At 34.7% G+C, this 22,631-nt stretch overlaps 1 protein-coding gene across 1 annotated transcript; it reads left to right on the plus strand.

Moving 5' to 3' along the window:
- The first annotated feature begins 5,650 nt into the window (after positions 1-5,650).
- On the plus strand, positions 5,651-10,209 carry LOC120326780 (ezrin-like). Its single transcript, XM_039393127.2, has one exon. It carries the CDS (start codon positions 5,730-5,732, stop codon positions 7,443-7,445), a length of 1,716 nt encoding a protein of 571 aa, XP_039249061.1. The 5' UTR covers positions 5,651-5,729; the 3' UTR covers positions 7,446-10,209.
- Positions 10,210-22,631: the final 12,422 nt, after the last annotated feature.

The raw sequence follows: 22,631 nt of genomic DNA on the forward strand, positions 1-22,631 counted from the left end.
TGCATGCTTAGATTAATCAGTTCCAAAGCGTTTCCAATGAAAATATTACTGGAGGTGCCAGTGATATAACATGCGAAATATTTCACAAACTTAAATAACGAAGTTGATTAACAGCATGATAAATGCTGTTATGGTTATTTTTTATTGTGTCAATTTTAAAATTAAAATTATTTAATAAAACTATATTCAGATGATTAAAATTTGTTTTATCCTTGTAAAATCTGACACACATTTTTAGTGCAGTTTCAATATATGCCAGATTTTACATATTAGCACATTACCATGACTTTATTGTTAAATAGTTGCATTAGAATATTTGAAATTAAGCCTAATAATTTCAGAACACAGCTCTAGATGATATATCAATAGGTTCCATTACATTTGAACCCACGTACATTTGAACCCATGGCAATTGCACCTGTATGCTATTGCACCTATGAAAATTTTTTTGTTTTTCGGATAGTTGAACCCACACTAACCCTAACCCATGGGTTTTAGCACCCGCATATAGATTGAACCCGTGGATATACACATGGGTTGAAATGTACGTGGGTTCAAAGGTACGGTCACCATATCAATATATTCATATATATATACATATATATATATATATAATCACTTCTAGTTAAAACCCTCCTTAAATATTACATGTAACTTAGGGAGTTACTGTGAATGAAATCTCCATAACTCTTGACCCAATTCTGTAAAACATCATATGCTGCGAGGTGTCATGTTGCAATATTTATCAAAGATCATGACATTGCTGAAATTGTTATGGAGAAGGATTCAGTAGTTCCGTAATACCTTGAGTGCTTCCAAGAGATGTTAAAAGACTTTCATTTGATTTATTGAAGTATATTTGGAATCTTCGTGAATTATTAAAAATAAGATAAATGACTTATACTCATATTATCACAAGAATCATCAGTAATTATCTCTTTGTTTTGGGTTTGAAGTGCGAGTATGCTAATTCCTGTTTTAGATGACTATTTGAACACTGGAGTAGATTGGACCCCTCTAATAATTGAAGTTAATTTGTGGCTCTGACTACAAACAATTAAATAGGCCCATTCAAATTTTATTGTCTCTCGTTTTGCCTTCAATATCTGAAGTAAATGTGCCTGATTATAAACAATTAAATCATTTTATTCAGTGTTATTACATTACCGGTTACAATTTTTATGCAGGTTGACTGGGTTCAATTTTTCGTTTTTACCAATGTGAAAATTTGGTTTAGAACTATAATAACAACAAGGTTAAGGTGGTGATAGTTTGGATTTGACTTCACGAAGCTTTGATGGTTACATTGATACAAAGCACCCACTGCTCAATTGTAAGGTACCTTGTTTTCTTTGGTGTTTGAGTGCCAATGAAAACAAAGTATATCACAGTTGCGAATTGTTAATATGTATTCTCGTTGGACTTTATCCGTTACCATGTTATATAATTTTGTGGCTTATTTTGAAATGTTGGCAATTAATTTACTTGGTCTAATTGAGTGATAATCAAGTGCCTGGTTTTTGTTTCATAAAAACGAAAGCATATAGCTTGAAGGCTTTGGTTTCATAGTTGGAAATTTATAATAACTAAGCAGACAATGAACCAGACACATTTACAGTTTCATTCATATTGATTAGTGATTAATGTAATATTTTGACTGTTGAAAATGAAGGAATATAAGGTATCGGTACACTAGATAATCTCCATAGTATGTATGCTCATTAGCCTCATTTTTTTTTAAATGACTATTGACATTTATATGTAATTAAAGAGGTATATGCTTGTGTAAATTGCTTCATTAATGTTTAACTTGTGTTTTAGGCTAGAATTTTTTTTACAAGTATGACTGTAATTTGTCTAACCATGGTATCAGTGTAATCACTTCAGGGAAATTTGCCATTGTATTGATTTTTGAGTTATTGTGAACTGGAAACTGATGTTACAACAACGAACAATTATAATTCATTAAAATATTAATATTGACAAGTAACAAAAGAGACTGTCGCTAAACTCCATTTTAGCCAGACATACGGTAACTTAATTATTGGCCCTAGTTACTTATGTGAAGGTTTTAAGAGAAGAGTTGCAGTCACTCATTGTTAGTTGACTATTCAATGTATTTATACTTGTTGTTTTTGCAATATTTCATTCTGAATAGAAGCCTGAAACAGCTGTAGGATTGATTACTGTTATTGGAAACAACGTTTTTTTATTTTTTTCAATTTACTAAATTTCATGTAAAAGGGATTACATAAGATAAAGTTGGCATGCGAAATGTCAAATATAAGACAGACTAAAACAAGTTTCATTTTCTTCAGCATCAACATCACCCTAAGTACGGTAAATTTTCATGAAACTAACTTGCGAACTCTCATAACAGCTTTGAAAAAGTGTTTGCAACATAGTTCTCTCATAACAAACAACTCTTCGAGATGGAAAAAAAAAATTAAATATAATGGATTTTGATCCACCGTAGTTATTTCTTTTTACTATATTGGCAAAGTTCTATACAATCAGATATCCTGGCTGGTATCATGGTTATAATAGAGTATCATTGTGAATCACATTAACTATGGGCCACAGTCTTTATGCTGTGCGAGGAAGAAAAAAAAAGTTGCTATTATAATCATGATTGTGTAGTTAGTCACATCAATGAATTCAAAATCTTGAGTTTTTGTTCTCATAAGTATATTTCTACCCAGACTTGGCCCGACTCAATATGTGTGTTAGTGTGTAATGCCCTGTAATAGTTGGGTCGGACTGTCTTAACCAAATGCAGAAACTTTTTTTGATTTATCGTCAACTAAAAAAACACAGAGACTCGACCAAACTTGTGTCGATCTTGAACGATAAGACGACTTGGATTCCAGAAATATGTAAGATTTTGGGAGTGCAAAATAAATGTGACAAAGTACTTTGTTTTGCGATATAACTTTTTATTTTCGGTAAAGGCGCGGTTTAAAGGTATTCAGAATATGCGCAAATAATATTTTATCGAAATTCATCCCACTTAATGGTATAACATTTAATGCCTGGTATGTGGTTTACATCATTTATTTCGGCAGAAATCGCTTTAATGTAAAATGAAGCATGATAATCGGAATATCGCCAGTAAGTCGGCACCAATAATTATTATATGTCAACAAGAGAGTAAAGATGGAAGTGTAAAAATTGCGCAATAACGAGTCTTCGCTGTAAGGTGTTCATCGTCGTCTTCTCATTCTAAATATGTCGGATGAGATTATCATGTTCGATGTCGGTTGTTTTCAAGGGTTCTTTGTATAATCAACTAGAGAAAACACACGTTGTTGATTAATAAATTAGAAACGATATACAAAAATGATCACTTGCCAACAAACAAGGAGAAACCAAATCCTGTTATCGGATCCTTTTGGATTCGAATACTTTGATTCGAATCCTCCGGATTTGGTAATTGCCCATCCCTAGGTTGTGATGATTATCAAGCAATTCACATGGCATTGCTCAAGATGTGATACACGAAAGTGTACTATTCAGCTAATAATTCTGAAACCAATTTGAATAGTTTTTTATACATAAGAGGTTGATTACATTTGAAAATATTTCATATTGTTGAATTATTGTGGTATAATAACATCTCATCATAAAAATTTCACATCATGTTTCTTAAATCATCTCTCTTCATTGTAGATTCAAAATACAGGAAGTTGTGTCACTATACCTATGTTTCTGTATAAGTATAATATACAGTATTATGTAGGAGGATTGAGTTGCGTCACAAAGCTGATATTTTTTCTTTAATAGCTCAAGGAAGTGTATCTTCCTACTTGTCATACACCACGCCTCTCAATCAGTCTTTGTTCAATACAGGCCCTGTTTACTGAGCAATTATTCTATCATTTCTCTTAAGCAGAGTTAAATACCGAACAGTTTGATTACCAATTACAATGGGAAAAATTACATTACCATTACATTTAATTGAACCGCAACTTTATCACTATTCAGACCTGACTGTCCGAATGACAATGGTCACAATATCATTCGAAAAATTAAATTTGAAAATTACTTGTATTTGAACGATCAACCTTTAATATTTTGAGGCATTGTTAGCAACTAGATCGGCCAAAAATTGATTTCTTTGACGTCTGATAAATGTTTAGTCAAGTAAAGTTGTTTTTACAATTATACAATCATTAAATATACCTAATCACAAAACTAATTGTAAAAAGATTTATATTTGTGTGAAAAGAACAGTAGTGGAGAATGAAGCATATTTCTGGTAAGGTAATGATAACAATTTTCACATTTCAATATTTTCTTATTACAGTGAATTTAACTCGATCTTATAATACTTAATTTTTTAACAGTCCTCTCTTTATTATTTTAAACTGAGTTATGTTTGAACAAAAAGACTCTTTTTGTTAGTTGTTACACCTTTTTGGTTTAGGTTTGATTAATGACGTTTGGCAAACATAGAGTGATTCATAGCTTGAAGTTCACACCCCTTGATGTTTCAAAACTACTTATATAGCCTGGTTCACAGTTCTCCTAATTCATTTCTCACTGTACCTTTAGGTTTTAGTATCCCAGAAACATACATATGTATCTGAATCTAATTGATCTTAGGAATATATTTGGAAAAAACTTTCTTAAAAGTAGGTCTGTGCAAAATTTTGTTGGTTCGATGACTTAATAAAGCTTAGAGTAAGATACGTTGAATTATGTTGGGATCGAAGGTGAAACATCTTTGGTTCAGATCCTATACCCATCGTATCACCCAGAGTGTAATAAATTAGGTACGGTAGGCAATGCCAAACTGTCAAACACTTTTGCCCTATCGAAGAAGTGGCCGATAGACTACTCAAGATGGTAGTATATAAATTGGTAAGTAAACAATGCCTACAAAATACAGGTATTGTTCATTTTTGGGCTACTCTGGAAAAATTTATGTCCATCATGATCTATAATTTTAAAATATTCTATTCTAAAATGTTCTATTCAGACTCTGGTAATTAGTTGAATAATATTCAATAATTTTTTCAAGAGGCTGTGTACTTTTGTGTTCAAGTTTAGGCCAATATTAATATTTCTTTTTGTGAGGATAATGTGTGTATTGAATTCTATGTCAAGAGCCATTGAACACTCTTGTATTCCCAATGAACTTATCCAGTTAGCATACAAGATAGGAATGATTAATTTATGGTTTGATTTTGAAAATGAACAAGTAGCGTAGAATTACTGATTTTGTAATTGAACGGCCTTCTAGTTATGTCATTGAACTTTTTTATTCGGAGTTTATTTATAATATTTTTGGCATTAATTGTGCATGCTGTTATTCAAGTAAAGTATGAATTTTGAGTTATAGGCAGGGATTACCAAAATGAATTGAATATTCAAATAATATCAAAATTCATACATACCGGTATGTTGGATTTAAGATATTGATATAAGATAGGCAGGTTAAAGTCAGGCTTAGGTAATTACTAATAATTGTAGGAAAAAGAAAAACTTACTAATCTTTCTACATAATAAAATGGGTAATCTGTACATATTCACTGCTGAACATGAATCCCATTTTAAAAAAGGGCCGATATATCATATTGAAAATAGATTTTAGAATGTAGATTTTCCGTTTTGGCTAGTTTATATATAATATTAATATACGTGTGACACTTTTCAATTCTCAGATTGTCTATTTACAAGTCTCAATAATTATTTATCTTGAAAAGTGATCTCCATTAACGAGCATCATGCCAAAGACTATCAATGTCCGGGTTACTACGATGGATGCCGAGCTGGAGTTTGCCATCCAGCAAAGCACAACTGGCAAACAGCTTTTCGATCAGGTTGTCAAAACCATTGGCCTCAGAGAGATCTGGTTTTTTGGCTTGCAGTATGTTGATTCTAAGGGTTATACTACATGGCTGAAATTGAATAAAAAAGTTACAGCCCAAGATGTTCGCAAGGAAAATCCACTGCAGTTTAAATTCAGGTGCAAGTTTTTCCCTGAAGATGTTGCTGATGAGCTTATCCAAGAAATTACTCAAAAGCTGTTTTTCTTGCAAGTGAAGGAAAGCATTTTGAATGATGAATATTACTGTCCTCCCGAGACATCAGTACTGTTAGCTTCTTTTGCAGTTCTTGCAAAATATGGTCCATATATGAAGGATAGACATGGACCAAAATATTTGTCTAAAGATCGACTTTTGCCGCAGAGAGTATATGAACAGCATAAACTTACCAAGGATGAATGGGAAGAACGTATTCAAACCTGGCATGCGGAACATCGGGACATGGCTCGAGATGACGCTATGATTGAGTATCTGAAGATTGCTCAGGATTTGGAAATGTATGGAGTAAATTATTTTGAAATTCAGAACAAAAAGAAAACCCATTTATTTCTGGGGGTAGATGCTCTTGGCCTGAATATATATGAGAAGCATGACAAACTCACTCCCAAAATTGGATTCCCCTGGAGTGAAATTAGAAACATATCATTCAATGACAAAAAGTTCGTCATTAAGCCAATCGATAAAAAAGCCCCGGATTTTGTGTTTTATGTTGAACGTTTACGCATCAACAAACGTATCCTTGCCCTCTGCATGGGAAATCATGAGTTGTACATGAGACGCAGAAAACCAGACTCAATCGAAGTGCAGCAGATGAGAGCACAAGCTCGTGAAGCAAAACATCAAAAGAAACAGGAGAGAGAGCGCATGGAACGAGAACACGCTAATTACATGGCAGCTCTTCAAGCACAGCAGGAAGCGCTTAATGAAACCGAAAGAATAAAAATGTTGCTGGAAAAAGAGAAGCTCAACAATAGAGAGTTACTGGAACGTCAGGAAAAGCAAATGGATGAACTGAATGCTGTGAGAAGGGGAATAGAACAGGCAGAAAGAGAAAGAAAGGAGACTGAACTTGAACGTCAAAGGGTGATGGAAGAGTATGAGCGAGCTAAACAACGCAATGCTGAGGAAAGCACTCGCAATATTGAAATGGAGGCAGATATTCAGAAATACCTTTCTGATTTGGAAGCTCTGAAACAAAAGGAGTTAGAAAAAGAGCAGGATGCTGAGAAATGGAGAAGAGAGGCTGAATTAATGCAGGAGCAAGTTGAAAAAACCAAAGAGGAACTTGACAGAGCAAAAGAAGAAGCTCAAAAACAGATGTTACCTCCACCACCTGTGGAAATAGAAGTGGAGTCAATGGAGCTGGGTGGTCCCGGCGAAAATGACCGGAGTGAAGAGGATAGATTGACTGCTCAAAGTAAGGATAAGGCTCTTCAAGAACAGCTGCTAGCTCTGAAATCTGAATTGGCAAATCTTAAAGACCAGAATAAAAACACAGACATGGATATCCTCCATCAAGAAAATGTTAAAGCTGGACGAGATAAATACAAAACCCTCAAGCAGATCAGATGCGGAAATACAAAGCAAAGAATTGACGAATTTGAGGCGCTATGAGAAGAGATTCATGATGTAATGCGACATCCATGTCACAAATTTATTAAAAAGATTTCTCAATTTGTATATTATTGCCTAATCGAGTATGGCAGTATCACATCGTGTTATGTCTCTGCCTACTATTATCGATTTTGAACTTGATTTTTAGTTTGATGACTGCACGCCTGCAGCACTTTGCAAACAACTGAGCATTTGTATCATAATATTAGGGAATTGTCCATTAATTTTAGGGTCAAACAGATTTTAGACAATCTTGTCACAGTAATTTGAGATGATTCATGAATATTTTTTTTTACATGGTCTGCTGATGGTGTAGCTTATGAACGCACTATCATATGCAGTCCATATTCTCTAGGGAAAGCAGCTAAATTTTAAGATATCAACTATCAGACTGATGCACTCCTTATTCATCCATCTTTTGTTCCATGATTTTGTCAAGCGTTTTTTCTTAAATTGTCCCAATCACATTTTGGCTATATCTTGGTTATATCGTCTATGTTATTACAAATATTAGCTTGGCAGGGCACCTGGCATAGTTTTTTTTTTTTTTTGTTATTTCAATAAGTCTGTTTATGTGATTGTAGCAGATGATTAAACATTTTGTTTAATTGAGTTAGATTCCCTGATTTTTCATCATACCAGCCTCAGATACTTTTTAGTTTGATCCAGTCTGTTGAATTTGATATCCTAGCAAACCTCCTATTTGTCTAAAAAATAAAAGATTTCACACAAAAAAACTGTTAGTAGCAGATTTGTCTGCTGGTGCATATATATTATCATACCTTTATGTAATATGTTTTTTTTTTAGTTTCATTTTCTAATTAATGTTCTTTACCAAATTGATTTTGCTGGTGAATGCTTGATAATGTAAATGATTTCTACTTTAGGCAGATCAAATGTATTATTGTATTTTATTTTTATTTTGTTAGTTCATACCTATCATTCAACAACACTACTTGAAACATTAGAATATATGATTTGAACGGTACTTGTCAAAAAATATACCTTGAAATATATGTAACAAGGGTGAGCAAAACTATTTCTGACTGAATAATTCAGGATCTTGTCTACCAAAACCATTTCACTCCAGCCTTGAAATAAATGTTCATTTTTGTCCACCCAAGCATGCATGGGCCATTGATGAATAAACGACCATAACAGTCATGAGCCTAAACTTCGTCTGGTATCTGTTTTAGGTATGAAGTCTGAAGACATGATCGCATATTATATTTGATCCACGAAACACAAAATATTAATTAATCATATTTAGCCAGAACTGGAATTTAACGATCACATTGGTGCCAAATTTGCTGTTGTTTCACTCATAGGAATAGAAGCTTAAAATTTTTGTGGCATTTTGTTTACGGCCTTCTGTATTAATATATGGTGAATTCAATTTAATTTTACCTTATAATCATGTAAAAGTAGTTTTATGTAATATATACTTTTCGTTTTTTTCTCCATTTTTTGTTAAATTTCCACCACTAGAATCTGATGGCCACAGCATTTCTCAATTGTTCCTTATGATATTAATTGTTAAGATTTTCAATGACCGAAATGAGTTATCAAATGAAATAGCTGCTGATAATTTCTTTATTCTTTCATACAATTTTTGTAGGCTTGTTATTTTCATATTCTGTCATTCAATCTATTAATTTTAATGCTCACAGTTTATCTGATCTTGGAACTAATTTCAAGATACTATTTCAAAAAATATTTGTTACATATGACTACATGTTATCTAAATTTTTCGTTCCTAAAAATATTGTCTAAACTTTCAGGCAAAAGAGGTTGTGCCATTCAAATGTTAAATATTCAAGTGTTTGAGAACTCTTTCATATCATAGATTGTACATCTCATATATGTGATGAAATGATTAAAACCAACCAAGATGCTTTTTCTGAAAAATTTATTTCGAGTCAACAATTTTAATTTAGACAAGTGTAAATTAGCTATACTGAATTCTTGAAGGTAAAATGAATCCAATGTTCATATGGAGAATTTGTTTTGTGAACTCACTCTTAAAGTACTGTGGTCGCATCAGCAACCTTTCAGAATCAGCATCTCACTGGTTGATTGTTTCCCAGTATTATTATGGTCACACTAGGTATTTTCCCGACATTATTGTGTCATATTTTAGCCAAACAGGTCTATTTAATTACAGCATACATATATTCGAGAATTGAGATTGCAATTGCATATTTTTTTTTATATATCAAGACCCTATTACATATATATATATTTAAGCTCTGCCTGAAACTTTTTTAGGACTAATAATGACTATGATGGTAGGATAAAGATTTGTTTGTGTCCACTTTCATTTTTTTTTTCTAATTAATATGTGTAGCAATTACGGTGATGCCCAAGCTAGAACACTTAAACATTTCAGAGGGTTGGTGACCAAAAAAATTGATATTTTGCATAAATATGTGGCTATTTCATGATGTGTGCTCATATAACAAGGGAAGAAGTAATTCAAAATTTTGCAATCCTATTTTGGGCATCACTTAGGCAAGAATCTATCACAGCCGATTTTTCATTGTAGAATTACATTAGATGCCGGTACAAGGTAGTATAGTAGTGAAGTAATATCATTTTTTGTAGCTTATATACCAGTCATGCAACGTCACTCATTTTTCTCAGCCGTTTTCATTCATGGCCAAACACTGTTTGTTTTTCTGTCCCATGGATAAAGTACACATTACCATACAAAGGTCTCATTTAAGGAATGTTTGTTTACCCACTTACGGTATCCCCTAGTGGGATTTTGTCTCGTGATGGGCACTATACAGTTTTCTTCTTCTGATATGGTTCCATCTGTCCTTGAGGTGAACAAATAAGTTTATAACGGTACAAAAGTGAAGCATTATGTTTTGGTAATTGGATCACAGCCCCCCCCCCCCCCTCCATGATAAATACTAGGGATGGGCCGGGATTCGGATCCGGACTCGGATTCGAGTCGAATCCACGCATTTTTTGGACTCGAATTCGATTCCGAGTCCACGTCATTTTTACCGAGTCTATAATCAATTCTGTTTTTACCAATTTACGCCTATATTTGTACTTTTGCCTCTATAAATCTAACTACATACCTTAACGAGTTAAAATTCAAGGGTAAATCTGTAACAATATCCCTCGTGTGTACTATTAACACTCCTAATAAAAGCGACAACAGATATCCAGATAAGATAACGCATGTTAAAAACTATTAATCGCTTATAACAATGATGTTGCGCCAGTCGCCTTCAAACTATCTATCCTTTTTGGTACACAATAAAATATGCGTTAGCGCAATATACCTCTTTTAAATCGAGTTTATTACGTGCAATCTTTTCTCTGAAAAGGGAGCAATGAAAAGCACGGAGAGTTTTTGAACGTTTACATGAACTACTAAATTGCAAGCAGATGTAGGCTACTACATTGTATTCACGACGAGTGGCATTTCTTTACCATTTGCGCACGTGACATAGTAAATTTAGGGCTAGAAATATCTGGAATTATGGGAAAGCATTGCAGTCAAAAGCTTTATATTTTCCATATTGACATGTATAAATTTCTGGATAGCTGCCCAGAATTGACGCAAGGTGATGGGCTGGAAATCCAGTTCACAGCCAAGGCGCACATCCACGTTTGTATTATGGCCGCCAAAGAAGGGGGAAAATATATTTTTAAGATGATTCAACAGCCATCTTCAGAACCATTAGGCAAAAATATGACCTACGACGTATGTGTGTATTGTGAGCGCACGATGTTGTAGCGTCGCCAAAAACGTGTTTTTCTGTTTTTACATTGTGACGTCACGGACTCGGTGGATTCGATTCGAGTCCTTGACCTATTACTCGGATTCGTCGAATCTCTGTAATGCCGGACTCGTCCCATCCCTAATAAATACTATTCTCCTGCTATTTATAAAACATACTAGTCACACGTTTTTTTTTTCTAAGTTTAGCCGCATTCCATGTCGTTTGGTGTGAATCGGTATATATTTCATCTGTAGAACTCAATCAAACAATGATAATGCCTACTCTCCACAAATAATGAATAAAATTTGATGAACAACGATGAAAATTATATGTTTCTCTTATTGTCTTGACGTCAACGTGTGATGGTGGTAATTATTGGGCGTAAGCGACATGACGTTGCGTAGAGTTCACGCCAAGACGTGCGTAAGGCAAAAGATTCCATCAGGGTTAACAACGGAGTGGTTCATAGATTTTTTTGAAACCGACCCAATTCAATACCCTTGTCGTGGTGAAACTTCAGTTGTATATTTATTTTATTTCGCTTCGTTCAAAGGCCTCTTAGATGAACCAATGCTCTTGAGTCATAGGACGGGGTTTTTACTCAGTCCCCATTTGGTGACTATTAAAAAAATGTGCCTGATATTTGGGAATTTTCAAAAATGCAACCAGTTGCAAAGGATCTTTTGTAATGTGAGATTTGAGAAAAACACCCCCGCCCGTTTTAAAATACCAAATTAGTAAATATCCAGTTCGGGTTAGGAATGATATGCATTCCTAGCCGTAATAATAACTGGATAATTACTAATGTTTTTTCTTTCATATTTTGATCGGTGGCGGGGGTGTCTTTGGCGCGGGCTTTTTACAAAAAATCCAAATAAGGCCATCTCGTTCAGACAATAGCTGGGGAATTTTGACCAATGTTCAAATCCAGGGTTGACGTTTACCAACTGAGAGTTTGTTCTATTCTCGAGTAAAACCAGGCTTATTCGACATCGGTATGCCTTGCCCAACCAAGGTCGAATATGGCCTCGTGAGATACGTACTTCTTATCCCCCGTCCGATCTTTAGGTCTGTTCCTTGTAGTCATCTAAGTAAGATCGAGTCTGGCCCGGTGAGACACGCATGTCACAATGCAGAAACATTCGCGGCGAATCAAGCTTGAATCTCCCGAAAGCAAAAACGTTGAGTAAAAAATTTTTCATGGCATGTTGGAGCGTTTTTCTACCATAGGATCAACAAAACAATTTATTTGTGTGTTCACAACTAACCTATCTTTGCCGTGAGATTTTTAAAGCAGCACTGCCTTCTCGTTATGTTAAACTGTGGATGAGGTTTTGATTTGACAACCCTGGCCTCTGTAACAAGGTTGTTGCAATACCGGGTCTATGTTCTGCTTTAGATCTAAGCGGACAATACTAGCACCGAACATGATATTTTTCCATCCAATTCGGTTTTCGACTTACGAGAGATTCTGTTCTTAGCAAAGGAGGCCAAATGGAACCGATATGCACTTTGCGGTTGTTTGCTTAGTGGTAACGCGAAGGTAAATTCAGCTGCATACCGTTGCAATATGCAGACATAGTGAGGAGCTGCAACTAAGCAACAAAATAATTGTCACTGCGATCTGGCGGTATTTTTCAATATAGCGACCAACGAATAACAATAGGATTGTGTTTAGATATTTTGCTTCCCCGTATTGGTATACACTCCAATACGATAGCTCCATAAAAGAGGTTCAGATTGAATATAATCAAGTATCTGTATTATTCAAAGGCTGCCCTGAAACGAAGTACCCAACAAATGTAGGTTTCGAATTCAGAGATAATTAGATATCCTGATTGAAAATGTATTGTGCAGTTGTAGCAGAGGTCTTTCAGTTGAAAAGTCTTCGTTCCGCGAACAAAAGACATATTTGAGTTGAGTAGTATGCGGGACATCAATAGCAGTGACCTGTCTGGTGAAATTGCTCTTAGTGATACTTTCTCCAAATAACGGTTAAAAAGAATTTGTACTTTCGTATTCGTATCGAATTTAATGAACTTTTTAAAACAATGTTATCAATAAAAAAGGCCCGCGTTTTGATATATATGTCAAAGAGTGTTTGCAGTAATTTTATAGCAATGAAAAACAACGCTGCCGGCATTTTGTGCGCAGAAACAACCGGACTTTATAAGTACCACGCAATCACTTAAAAACCAATTTTATGACCTGTTCAAGGTACCGGTACGGTCAACATTGAATAGGCCTCGACGTAGTAAATACCTTCGGGACAAGATCAGGCGAAATCCGCCGCTTTTATCAGCAACACGTCTGTGACGGTATACTAACGGCATGAGACACATACGGGTATTTATATGTTCCAGAATATAGCTCAGCTCGTCATCACCAGTTGCCAAGGGTGCGGTCGACTGTGACCTATCTCTGCGTTGGGAGAAACTGTTACCTCGGTTATCTCACGTCGCAATTGAAATTCGTCATCTGGCGAGGTCAGCGGGTGATTGTGTGAAGAACTCAAAAGCTTGATAACCCATTCTGCGGCAAACCTCAGGGCTAAAATTTATATATTAATATATTCTATATTATCGTTGGTTCGCCACGCAACAATGCGGCGCTGCTATGCAAACAGTGCCCGAAGGTAAATTGAATTAGACATATTTTTTATGGAATATAAACTTGGCAAATTTTTTAAACGTGAATCGACGAGCGAACATATACAACAATGGTATCTATGGGCAGATCGTGTACATACGTATGCCAAGGCCATCGGAATAGCACGTGGGAAGAGGCGCCCAGCAACGTTTAATTGCGTAAATTTCCACTAAACTCTCATAGTCCCAAAATCTGAATAAATTTATGCTATTAACTTTCAAATTTATGAGATATATGTGCGTTAACCCTAGGATAAAAATAATGCTCTGAGAATCAAACAGATAAGGATTCAATCCCTAACGATCTAATTGTTCCATGTGAAATAGTGGTAGAACTAGCGTTTGTGTGAATCATCCTACCATATATGAAAATGAGTACAGAAATTCTGCATCCATTATCAACTCGCACTGAAGTCTGACCATAATAAGTACACGCCCAAAGACAAAATGGGGGCTTTTAGACATTTTCTTTCAACTGTTGTATCAGAGTTATTCATAGTTTGCTTTTAAAGCAGGTAAGCAGAAGATATATTATTTTAATTAACCCTCATATGCGGTGATAAAAGTTAAACGCAGAGCATACAAGGTTGAATTTTTCTGGCGACAGGGTTTTCAAAAAGTCTGAGTTTTTTTCATTCAACTTATTAAATGTATGTCGTCAATGTAACAAATATTTGCAAAAGCAAATACATTTCCGCTTACCACACCCATACACATAGTAGTATACCTTTACAAATTTCAAACGACGATCGTAAAATTCTACTATTTTAATGCGTTCCGTATTTGGTTATAGAATAGCGTAATGGGTCACTAACGACGATACAGTGCGTTTACAATAGCGAAAAAACAAAACCAAAACTCAAAAATTCAGATACATATGTTTTAAATCCGCTAACATTAGAATAAATTAGCTTGAATAATGATTTTATGATTCTTGGCTAATAATAGGACTGAAATTGTTACGAAATGACATATAATATATATATATATATATGAAATTCAATGCACTAAAATTTAATATTGAAGTTACTATGTCACTTTCAATGCTTTTCTCGAGCTAGAAAGGAAATCTTTGTGAATTGTTTCCCATGGTAATCGATAAGAGAATCACTGTTATCGAGTAAGGTATTTGCACATACTTAGTCATCCCTTGTCTTTCGTAGATTAAACTGCCCGAAGGAAAAATGCACATCGAACTTTGTAGATTAAAAATCGACTTCCGAATCAAACGAAGTATGTCGTGATTTAGTCCAATTTTCTGTGGCCCGAAGATGACTGTTACTGGATTCTCACGTATAGGTCTGCTTTCATAATAATCTGTAATCTCGCATACCGATAGACCTTACCACACCGACAGAGTAAACATGAAACGCAGCTTGCAAATATTTGCGTTTTGACATGTTTCCGATGAGATTGCTCAACATATTATATCACGAAAATACGTAATGAAGAGTAAAATGAGAACAGCTTATAATTATTTATTCACACAATCAATCACTTGCATTCACAGTGGCACCGCGGCAAAGACGGCCACACACAAATTCTTTTGTCACTAAATTATCACATTGATGGGCGCACCAGAAGTGTGTGTACCAATATGGAGGGAATTAATTTTCTTTGCCTATTTTACATCAAGTTGTGTAAACTCGTAATCAAACAATATTAAGGAAAATTGGAATAAAATTGTGGCCTAACCCTAACCTGGTACGTCGGGAGTACCCATTGGTATGTAGGCCTACTGTATTTGGTTTTCATTAGAAAAAGCTATTTAAACCAGTTATATTGTTCAATAATATCTATCCTGAACGTTTTTTTGTTTTGATTAAGCTTGAATGGATGCTTGACTTTTCTAAAAGTACAGTGAGACATTTGCAGACCTTTTTCCATTTGATAGAATCATTTTCCGACTCTATATCACCATATAGCGGATCTATTCAAACTGCTGAACCAGAAACGTTAGAGTATTTCCATATTGTGATTTGGTTGTGTTTGCTATATATCATTTCAACATTAGGATTTTCTCGACTTTAAAAACACTATGTGGCAAGTTTCTGGCTAAATTTCTACAAATAAATAACATTTTATGTTTATTGGTTGCTAGCAATTTATTGACATTTACACTATATATACCAGTACTATGTAAAAAATGAAGACATGTCAGGGTGCACATGAAAACATGCTATTGTATATTGTCATCAATACACATGCAAACTTTTTGATTTATATTTGAAATTCTGTTTGTCCGCTCTGTTACACACCTAGTGTTTAGTTGTTTAGCCAAGCCTCACCACGATACCCAATTCCATCTTCTATGAATTGCTTGTCCTAATTGATGATCCGTTGAGACAAGTTAATCACTATATATATCTAATTAATTAACAACATAATGATTTTGTACAAGACTTTTGCCAAGAAATTTTAATGTGTTTTTATTAAACAAATTGTCTACCATTTTCACTCAAATATTCTTAAAATATATAATTGGCATCATCGACAGTATTTTGAATGTCTAAACGTGTGGAAGAACTGTTTTATTTTTATGTAACTCAACTAGTCATACAGCGCACCACAACTATGAACAACAAACGCAGTGATATTTTGGAAATGTAGGTTTTGTCATTGGACATGAACGTATATATATACATAACTGTAGCGCCAGTAGAGTGATGTTGTTTTCAAAATCGGAACTACCATGTTCAATTGTAATCTAAATTTTGTTATAGATCGGCTGCACAATTTCTGCAGAAAATTACAAATTAAATATGGCTTGATTTTCTAACTTACTCAAAAATTATTCATTGAAAAATGCTACATTCATTTTGTAGTATGATTCCGTTGTTAACGAACGTTTACGCCGTTCAAGTATAGTCGAATACCTATTAGCTCTGCCACCATGAGTAAACTTGCTACGTTGAAGACCATTCTGTTTTTCCCGTGTTCGGTTTTCTTTGTGCAACAGTTTCCAGATTGTGCAACACGCAAATGAAATCATATTATAAAGGGTTATTCCAAAATCTTGAAAGTAATTAAACGTCGTCGTCGCGGGCGTATGAATATTTTCAAATTTTATACAGATATTCCCCGTACTCACATGGAAGGGTGTATCCAAATGTGCGAGTCTCATTGACTGCATTTATTATTTTTTGGCGTTTCGCTTTTTTGTTATGAATGCGTAGTCATAAACATTTCAAAAAGTTACGCAAATACAGGCATCATTTTGTTTCATTCTTTTCAATATTTTGTTGCTGATCCGTGAGCACATTTTATCTTATATTACCGCTGCGCCGATGTAGAAAGCTGTAGGCAACCTGCTGATACGCGAGAAGTTATAACGTTAAATGGAAGGTAAGTTATAGCTTTGAAGTGCGCATATCCTCACTCACGCCTATGAAAATCATTTTCTGCATTCTCCTCGCATTAAATTGAAAGTAACGATTATGTAATAAAATAGTTCAACATTGTACGTCAATTTTGGTTTGCATTGTTTTTGTGTTACACAAACGATTACACGCGAATTGCTTTACTCAAATTTCTTGCAGGACTTAATACGACTAAATTCGAGCTGCATAAATTAACTTGATTCAACAAACATTAGTTATCACAAAATGTTTTCAAATTTTCAGTGTGCAAACAAGTTTACTTATTTTGTGATGAACTTTCTCCAGAACTGGGAGCATCCTCGTCACGGAATATTTTTGTAATTTAAAACAGTCCAATATTTTAAATTGGATCCTCATAAATGCCAATACCAAACGGTTCTTATTAAAAACGAAAATGGCGCCTTATTCCTAATCCAGTTGCCCACGATTATTATAGTTATTAGTTCGGCAGATAAGGGGCCTTTTTGGGCCCAGCCTTGTTTTCAGACATAAAGTTCTTTTTTAATCGTGAATATTCATCTTAGGGTCATTGCCCATCATTTCTACATGGGTGTGGAGTTTGCAGCCTTGAGCAATTTTTCTACGGCTTGATATTTGTATTAGTGTTTTTTGTCAAATCTGTGCACCATATTGGCGCACAACCTCAATCTAACTTGTTACAATACTATGTTCAGATTGTGCGCCATCTTGTTGCACAAACTACGGAAGCACCAAATTTACTAGGAAGTAAAATCAATAACTTTTAGGTATTTGTTGAACCCACCTTTGGGTCGCGACCCATATTTATGGAAATACTGTTGAAAAATACGCGTAAAATAAAGAGTACTATTTCAAAATACCCGCTTTTGTTGCAATTAACAATACAAGCCTGGTAATGCAGTCGGCAGAGGTTCAAGTGGATATACACCCGGTTGAGAACAGTCAATTATTTGTTAGCAAGGATTATGCAGCGGGATGATCACAACGATGCAGTGAAAGATAATGCTATCACGAGAACAAGAATGAGAAAATTGCTACATTTTATAGTATATCCCTGGGAAAGAATGTAGTTCATTCTCATGTTCTATGTCAATGCTTTTCAAACTACCAAAGACTTAACACTTTTGCTTCTTCTCTTCTATAAAAATACATTGTTATTATATATTCGCATTTCCATCTGTTTGTTTGTGCTCCCAGATAACCGATCAGTGGCCTTCAAAGAGGCCGGGGTTCCCTTTTATGAAACCCTATCTCAAACTAAAAGAGGCGACCGTGCTTCTTTTGCCTGTTGTCATGCTGTCCCTCGAATTCAGCTACAAAAAAAATTCACGAAAACGGGTTTTAGATTTTATGATTTCCTTAATATTCTCGACAATGAATGATATACGGGTGGTAAAATGTCAAGGTATTCCAACAACATGATCATGTTTTGCAACTTACAACCAATATTTAGTATGTAACTTTGTTTGACAAAGCCCCAAGAGATCTAACTACAAATATCAAGAATGTGAGGCCAAAAAGTTACACTACAACATCGTCAAATGTGATAGATAACAAGTTTACCAAAATGCATTAGATGAAAAATGGTAAAACTGAAGATCAATTTAGCAATATCTACTTAGGACTTGGTGATATGCATCTGTTGATGATTTTATGTGTTTGTTTCGGAAGTTTAATGACAGAATTAATTGTGGTTGTTGGGGATGTTTCAAAAAAAGGTTGGAAGGAAAAAAGTTTTCACAAAATGTCAAGGTTTGAGAGTAGTAGAGAAGTAGAAATATACTCCCACGTTATCTTCATTTGATAGCCACGCCATAGAACTTCTCCGATAAATATACGCAGCAATTGCGAGAGGCAGAAATGCCAAGATGGGATTTTATTGCATTGCAAACCAATATTAGCGATTCTTAGATATAGTTGCGCATGAACAGCGTGGAAAAGATTATACCTATCTACACACTTGAAAAACTATGTTAGATGAGCGTCATATTATCGAATATCAGTAAAGGAATAGTGTAATGGGAAAAGACATATAAGGCGTAACTTACAGTAATATGCATCCAAATAATCCTATTGTAGCATATATATATTTGAAAACATTTCCTCGCGCCAACCGCAGTCCGAAACTTTTTGTCTCTGACTGAGCTTGGATACCAATTGGCACTCATGTAAACTGGTAAGAGGAATTTAATACATGTGCGCAAAAATGTGCCCGTTACTACGTACAACCGAAGCACGCAGGAAAATGTGTGGGATGTACTAGCGATCAAAATGTTTGACTCAACTATGTTGGCATAACAGGTGCGCATGTCGGTTTCGCATACGCATACCTTCTATCTCCACGAGGATATATTAATTTGGGTGCTCCCGAAGTATGTGAACCAAGATGGCGGACATCGGAACGTAACATGGGTAACAGGTTAGGGTTAGGCGATAATTTTTTTCCAATTTTCCTTGTTTTAGCCTTATTATCAGTTCGAAGACTAGCCAAGAGCCTCCCGTAGTATTTATTCCTTAAATTTACAAGAACGTTACAAGAACGAACTATTGAAGCCTGGGATTGGAAGTGCTAATGGGAGTAAACTCAATATTCGCGAGTGTAAATTTTGTGGTAGAAAGCACATTTATGTTAGAAATTATTGCCCAGCGTTATAGGACATATATAAGTTTAAGCCATTTAATATAGATTTTCCACGTTATCGGTCAGAGCGTGATACCGATGACTGATGATAGTCAAATGTAATCGGTATTTATTTAATTGTAACAAAACACAACCGGAGGGATTTCAGTAAATATTCATTCGCTGCAATAATTGTTTTGTTTACTGAACCATTCATTAGTCGAATTCATAGGCTAAAATATAGAAAATGATAATATTATATCTAAATTTATATTTTTAGCATTTCTTATAAAATACCGCAAATTATATAATATATTTCTTGCGGGCATCTTTAGTCTTGAGAAAATGAATGTTCAAGATTACCTTGTAGTATTTATCATATTGGCGCTTACACAACGAAGTTTGTGTTCTCTCTTTCGTAAACGGGATTGAAAAGATGACAATGGAGTTGAACATCCGAATGGAGAAATATTTTTTTATCAAAGCCCCAAGTGTTATTGCTCCGAAATATTGTCACGCTCACGCGGGCATTTGGCAGACTGCCATACGTAAGTATGAATAATTTTCTATCACCGAATGTGAATACCAAGAGAGTAAAAATCAATAGCTTAAGAGTTATTCTAACGTTTGACACCCACATGTTCGAGATGGTATTGAAAACTTAATTGATGAATTGTTTCCTTTGCAAATAACACTCCTAAGAAACGGGGCATTGATAGAATTGCCTATAATTAATAAAATTTAAAACTGTAAAAATGGGATTTTATTGTATGTATATTTTACATACTACATCTGTTGTATTTTAGTGCGTCATATCCAACTGATTACCACAAGGATTGTAGACGCGTATGGAATTCTTTTCTCTGTGAATATCAGCTTCTATTGATTGAAGACGATAATCAGCCTTGTCCATATCCCGCTTACGGCAAAGTTGGAAAATAAAGTTAAAATGAATCGGTGTAATTTCTTCGACTATACAAAGATTAAGTATTGTTGAAAGTGGTAGTGGTTTGCATTGAACTGGCAAATCGAAATCACCTGATTATTTTACAGATTTATGATTTACTTGTTGGAGTTGGAACATTTTCCGTTTTGTTGTAACGATCATATATTTGATAATATTACTTTGGTAAAGATTGTGAATCAAATATAACTCAGTATAGAAAAATTGAGATATATAACTATAACTGTTTATAAATGATACTGATTTTTTCGAATATTTACATTATTCTTTATTTCAAAAAGTATCGTGTAACCTACCGCTTTATATGGCGAACCCAACATTGAATTTTTTTATCGTGATTTTGAGCTTTAGTGTGCTGATATCGATATGTTTTAACTGATTCAGACTCGTTTTCCACTCTTCGTTAACATATTACAGTATATCACGAAAATACGTAATGAAGAGGAAAACGAGAACAGATTATAATAATGATTATTTATTCGAACAATCAATCACCTGTATTCACAGTGGCCACATTAAATGTTTCTGTCACTAAGTTATCACATTGGTATGTACTTTGTTTGGTTTTCATTTGACAATGCTATTTAAGATTGATTAATTGAGATTGTTTAATAATATCTTTCCTGAAAACTTTTGTGTTTTGATTAAGTTTGAATCGGCGTTTGACTTTTCTAAAAGTGCAGTGTGAGCCCTTTGCAATCATGTTTTCTTGATTTGTGACGGAAATAGCCTGGTATGCGTTCTATTCAACTAGGAAATAGTAGTACGGTACGTAGCCTCGTTTTGAAGTGCGGCCTACCCAAATTATTTTATGGCTAGACAAGGTAGAAATTATAACCGCTATTTTACGGGAGCAATACTCGCTCACCTTTCATTAAATTGAAAGTAATGATGATGTAATAAATTCAAGTAATATTATATAAAATATAATTTGATAATATTTAATAATTTAGTGATGTTTATAATATAATAAACGTGTGGAAGATATATTTGTCGCTCTCGGCCAGCTCATAAAAAATATTGCGCTATCGACTAGGACTTGTTTTATCTCATCGGCTGAGTGCTGTCTGCACGAAACAATTTATTCCCCTGGTACCGATCACAGGACCTCGTTCCCAAATCGGCATCGTGGTTTGGTATATGTCAAAAGTAAAACAGTTCTGCGGATCGCACGAAATATGTCCGCGGGCGCATGCGGCCCGTGTGCGAGTGTTTGGACCACCCTGCCATATGACATGGGAGAAATTTGAATAATAACAAAAGGTATACCAATATTAGCAGTCTGGCAACCGACCATTTCCATCTATAAGTAAATACAGAAAATAAAAATCCAAATTGGCCCATCAAATATGCCTTATAAGTAACATACCACATAACAAAGACGATTTAGCAAAACGATCTATATATATATATACTAAAAGTAAATAGTACCAAGGTAAATCGATTCAAGTTCAAACAGAGAATAAATTCCTGAAATATATCCTAGTTACTTATAGTGAAGATAAACACTTCACTTATAACGTTTAAGGTTGGGGGGTCGCAACCTGAAACTCGACTATTAAAAAGATCTATAGGTCACGTCGTGTTCAATTAGGATCCACACGTCAAGGGTCGTGGCAGAAATTGTCAGTTGCAGTTACAGAGATCTAGATCAATATAGAATAAACAAAATACTTTAAATGTCATGAAACATTTACATCCACTCATTCGCTTTGCTACGTTTTTCTCATTCGCATTCATTGGGTGACTTGATTTTTGAACAAAGAGGAAAGCAATGTTTGACTCGAAATATGTATTCGCCTTTGTGTTATTCTTCCCAGCGAGCATGAATTCTGCCCCAACGAGTCACTGC

The sequence above is a fragment of the Styela clava genome, chromosome 4, assembly GCF_964204865.1.
Source record: "Styela clava chromosome 4, kaStyClav1.hap1.2, whole genome shotgun sequence".
Lineage (NCBI taxonomy): Eukaryota > Metazoa > Chordata > Ascidiacea > Stolidobranchia > Styelidae > Styela > Styela clava.

Coding starts and splice junctions, on each gene's coding strand:
- LOC120326780 (XM_039393127.2), top strand. CDS start 5,730: ATGCCAAAGACTATCAATGTCCGGGTTACTACGATGGATGCCGAGCTG.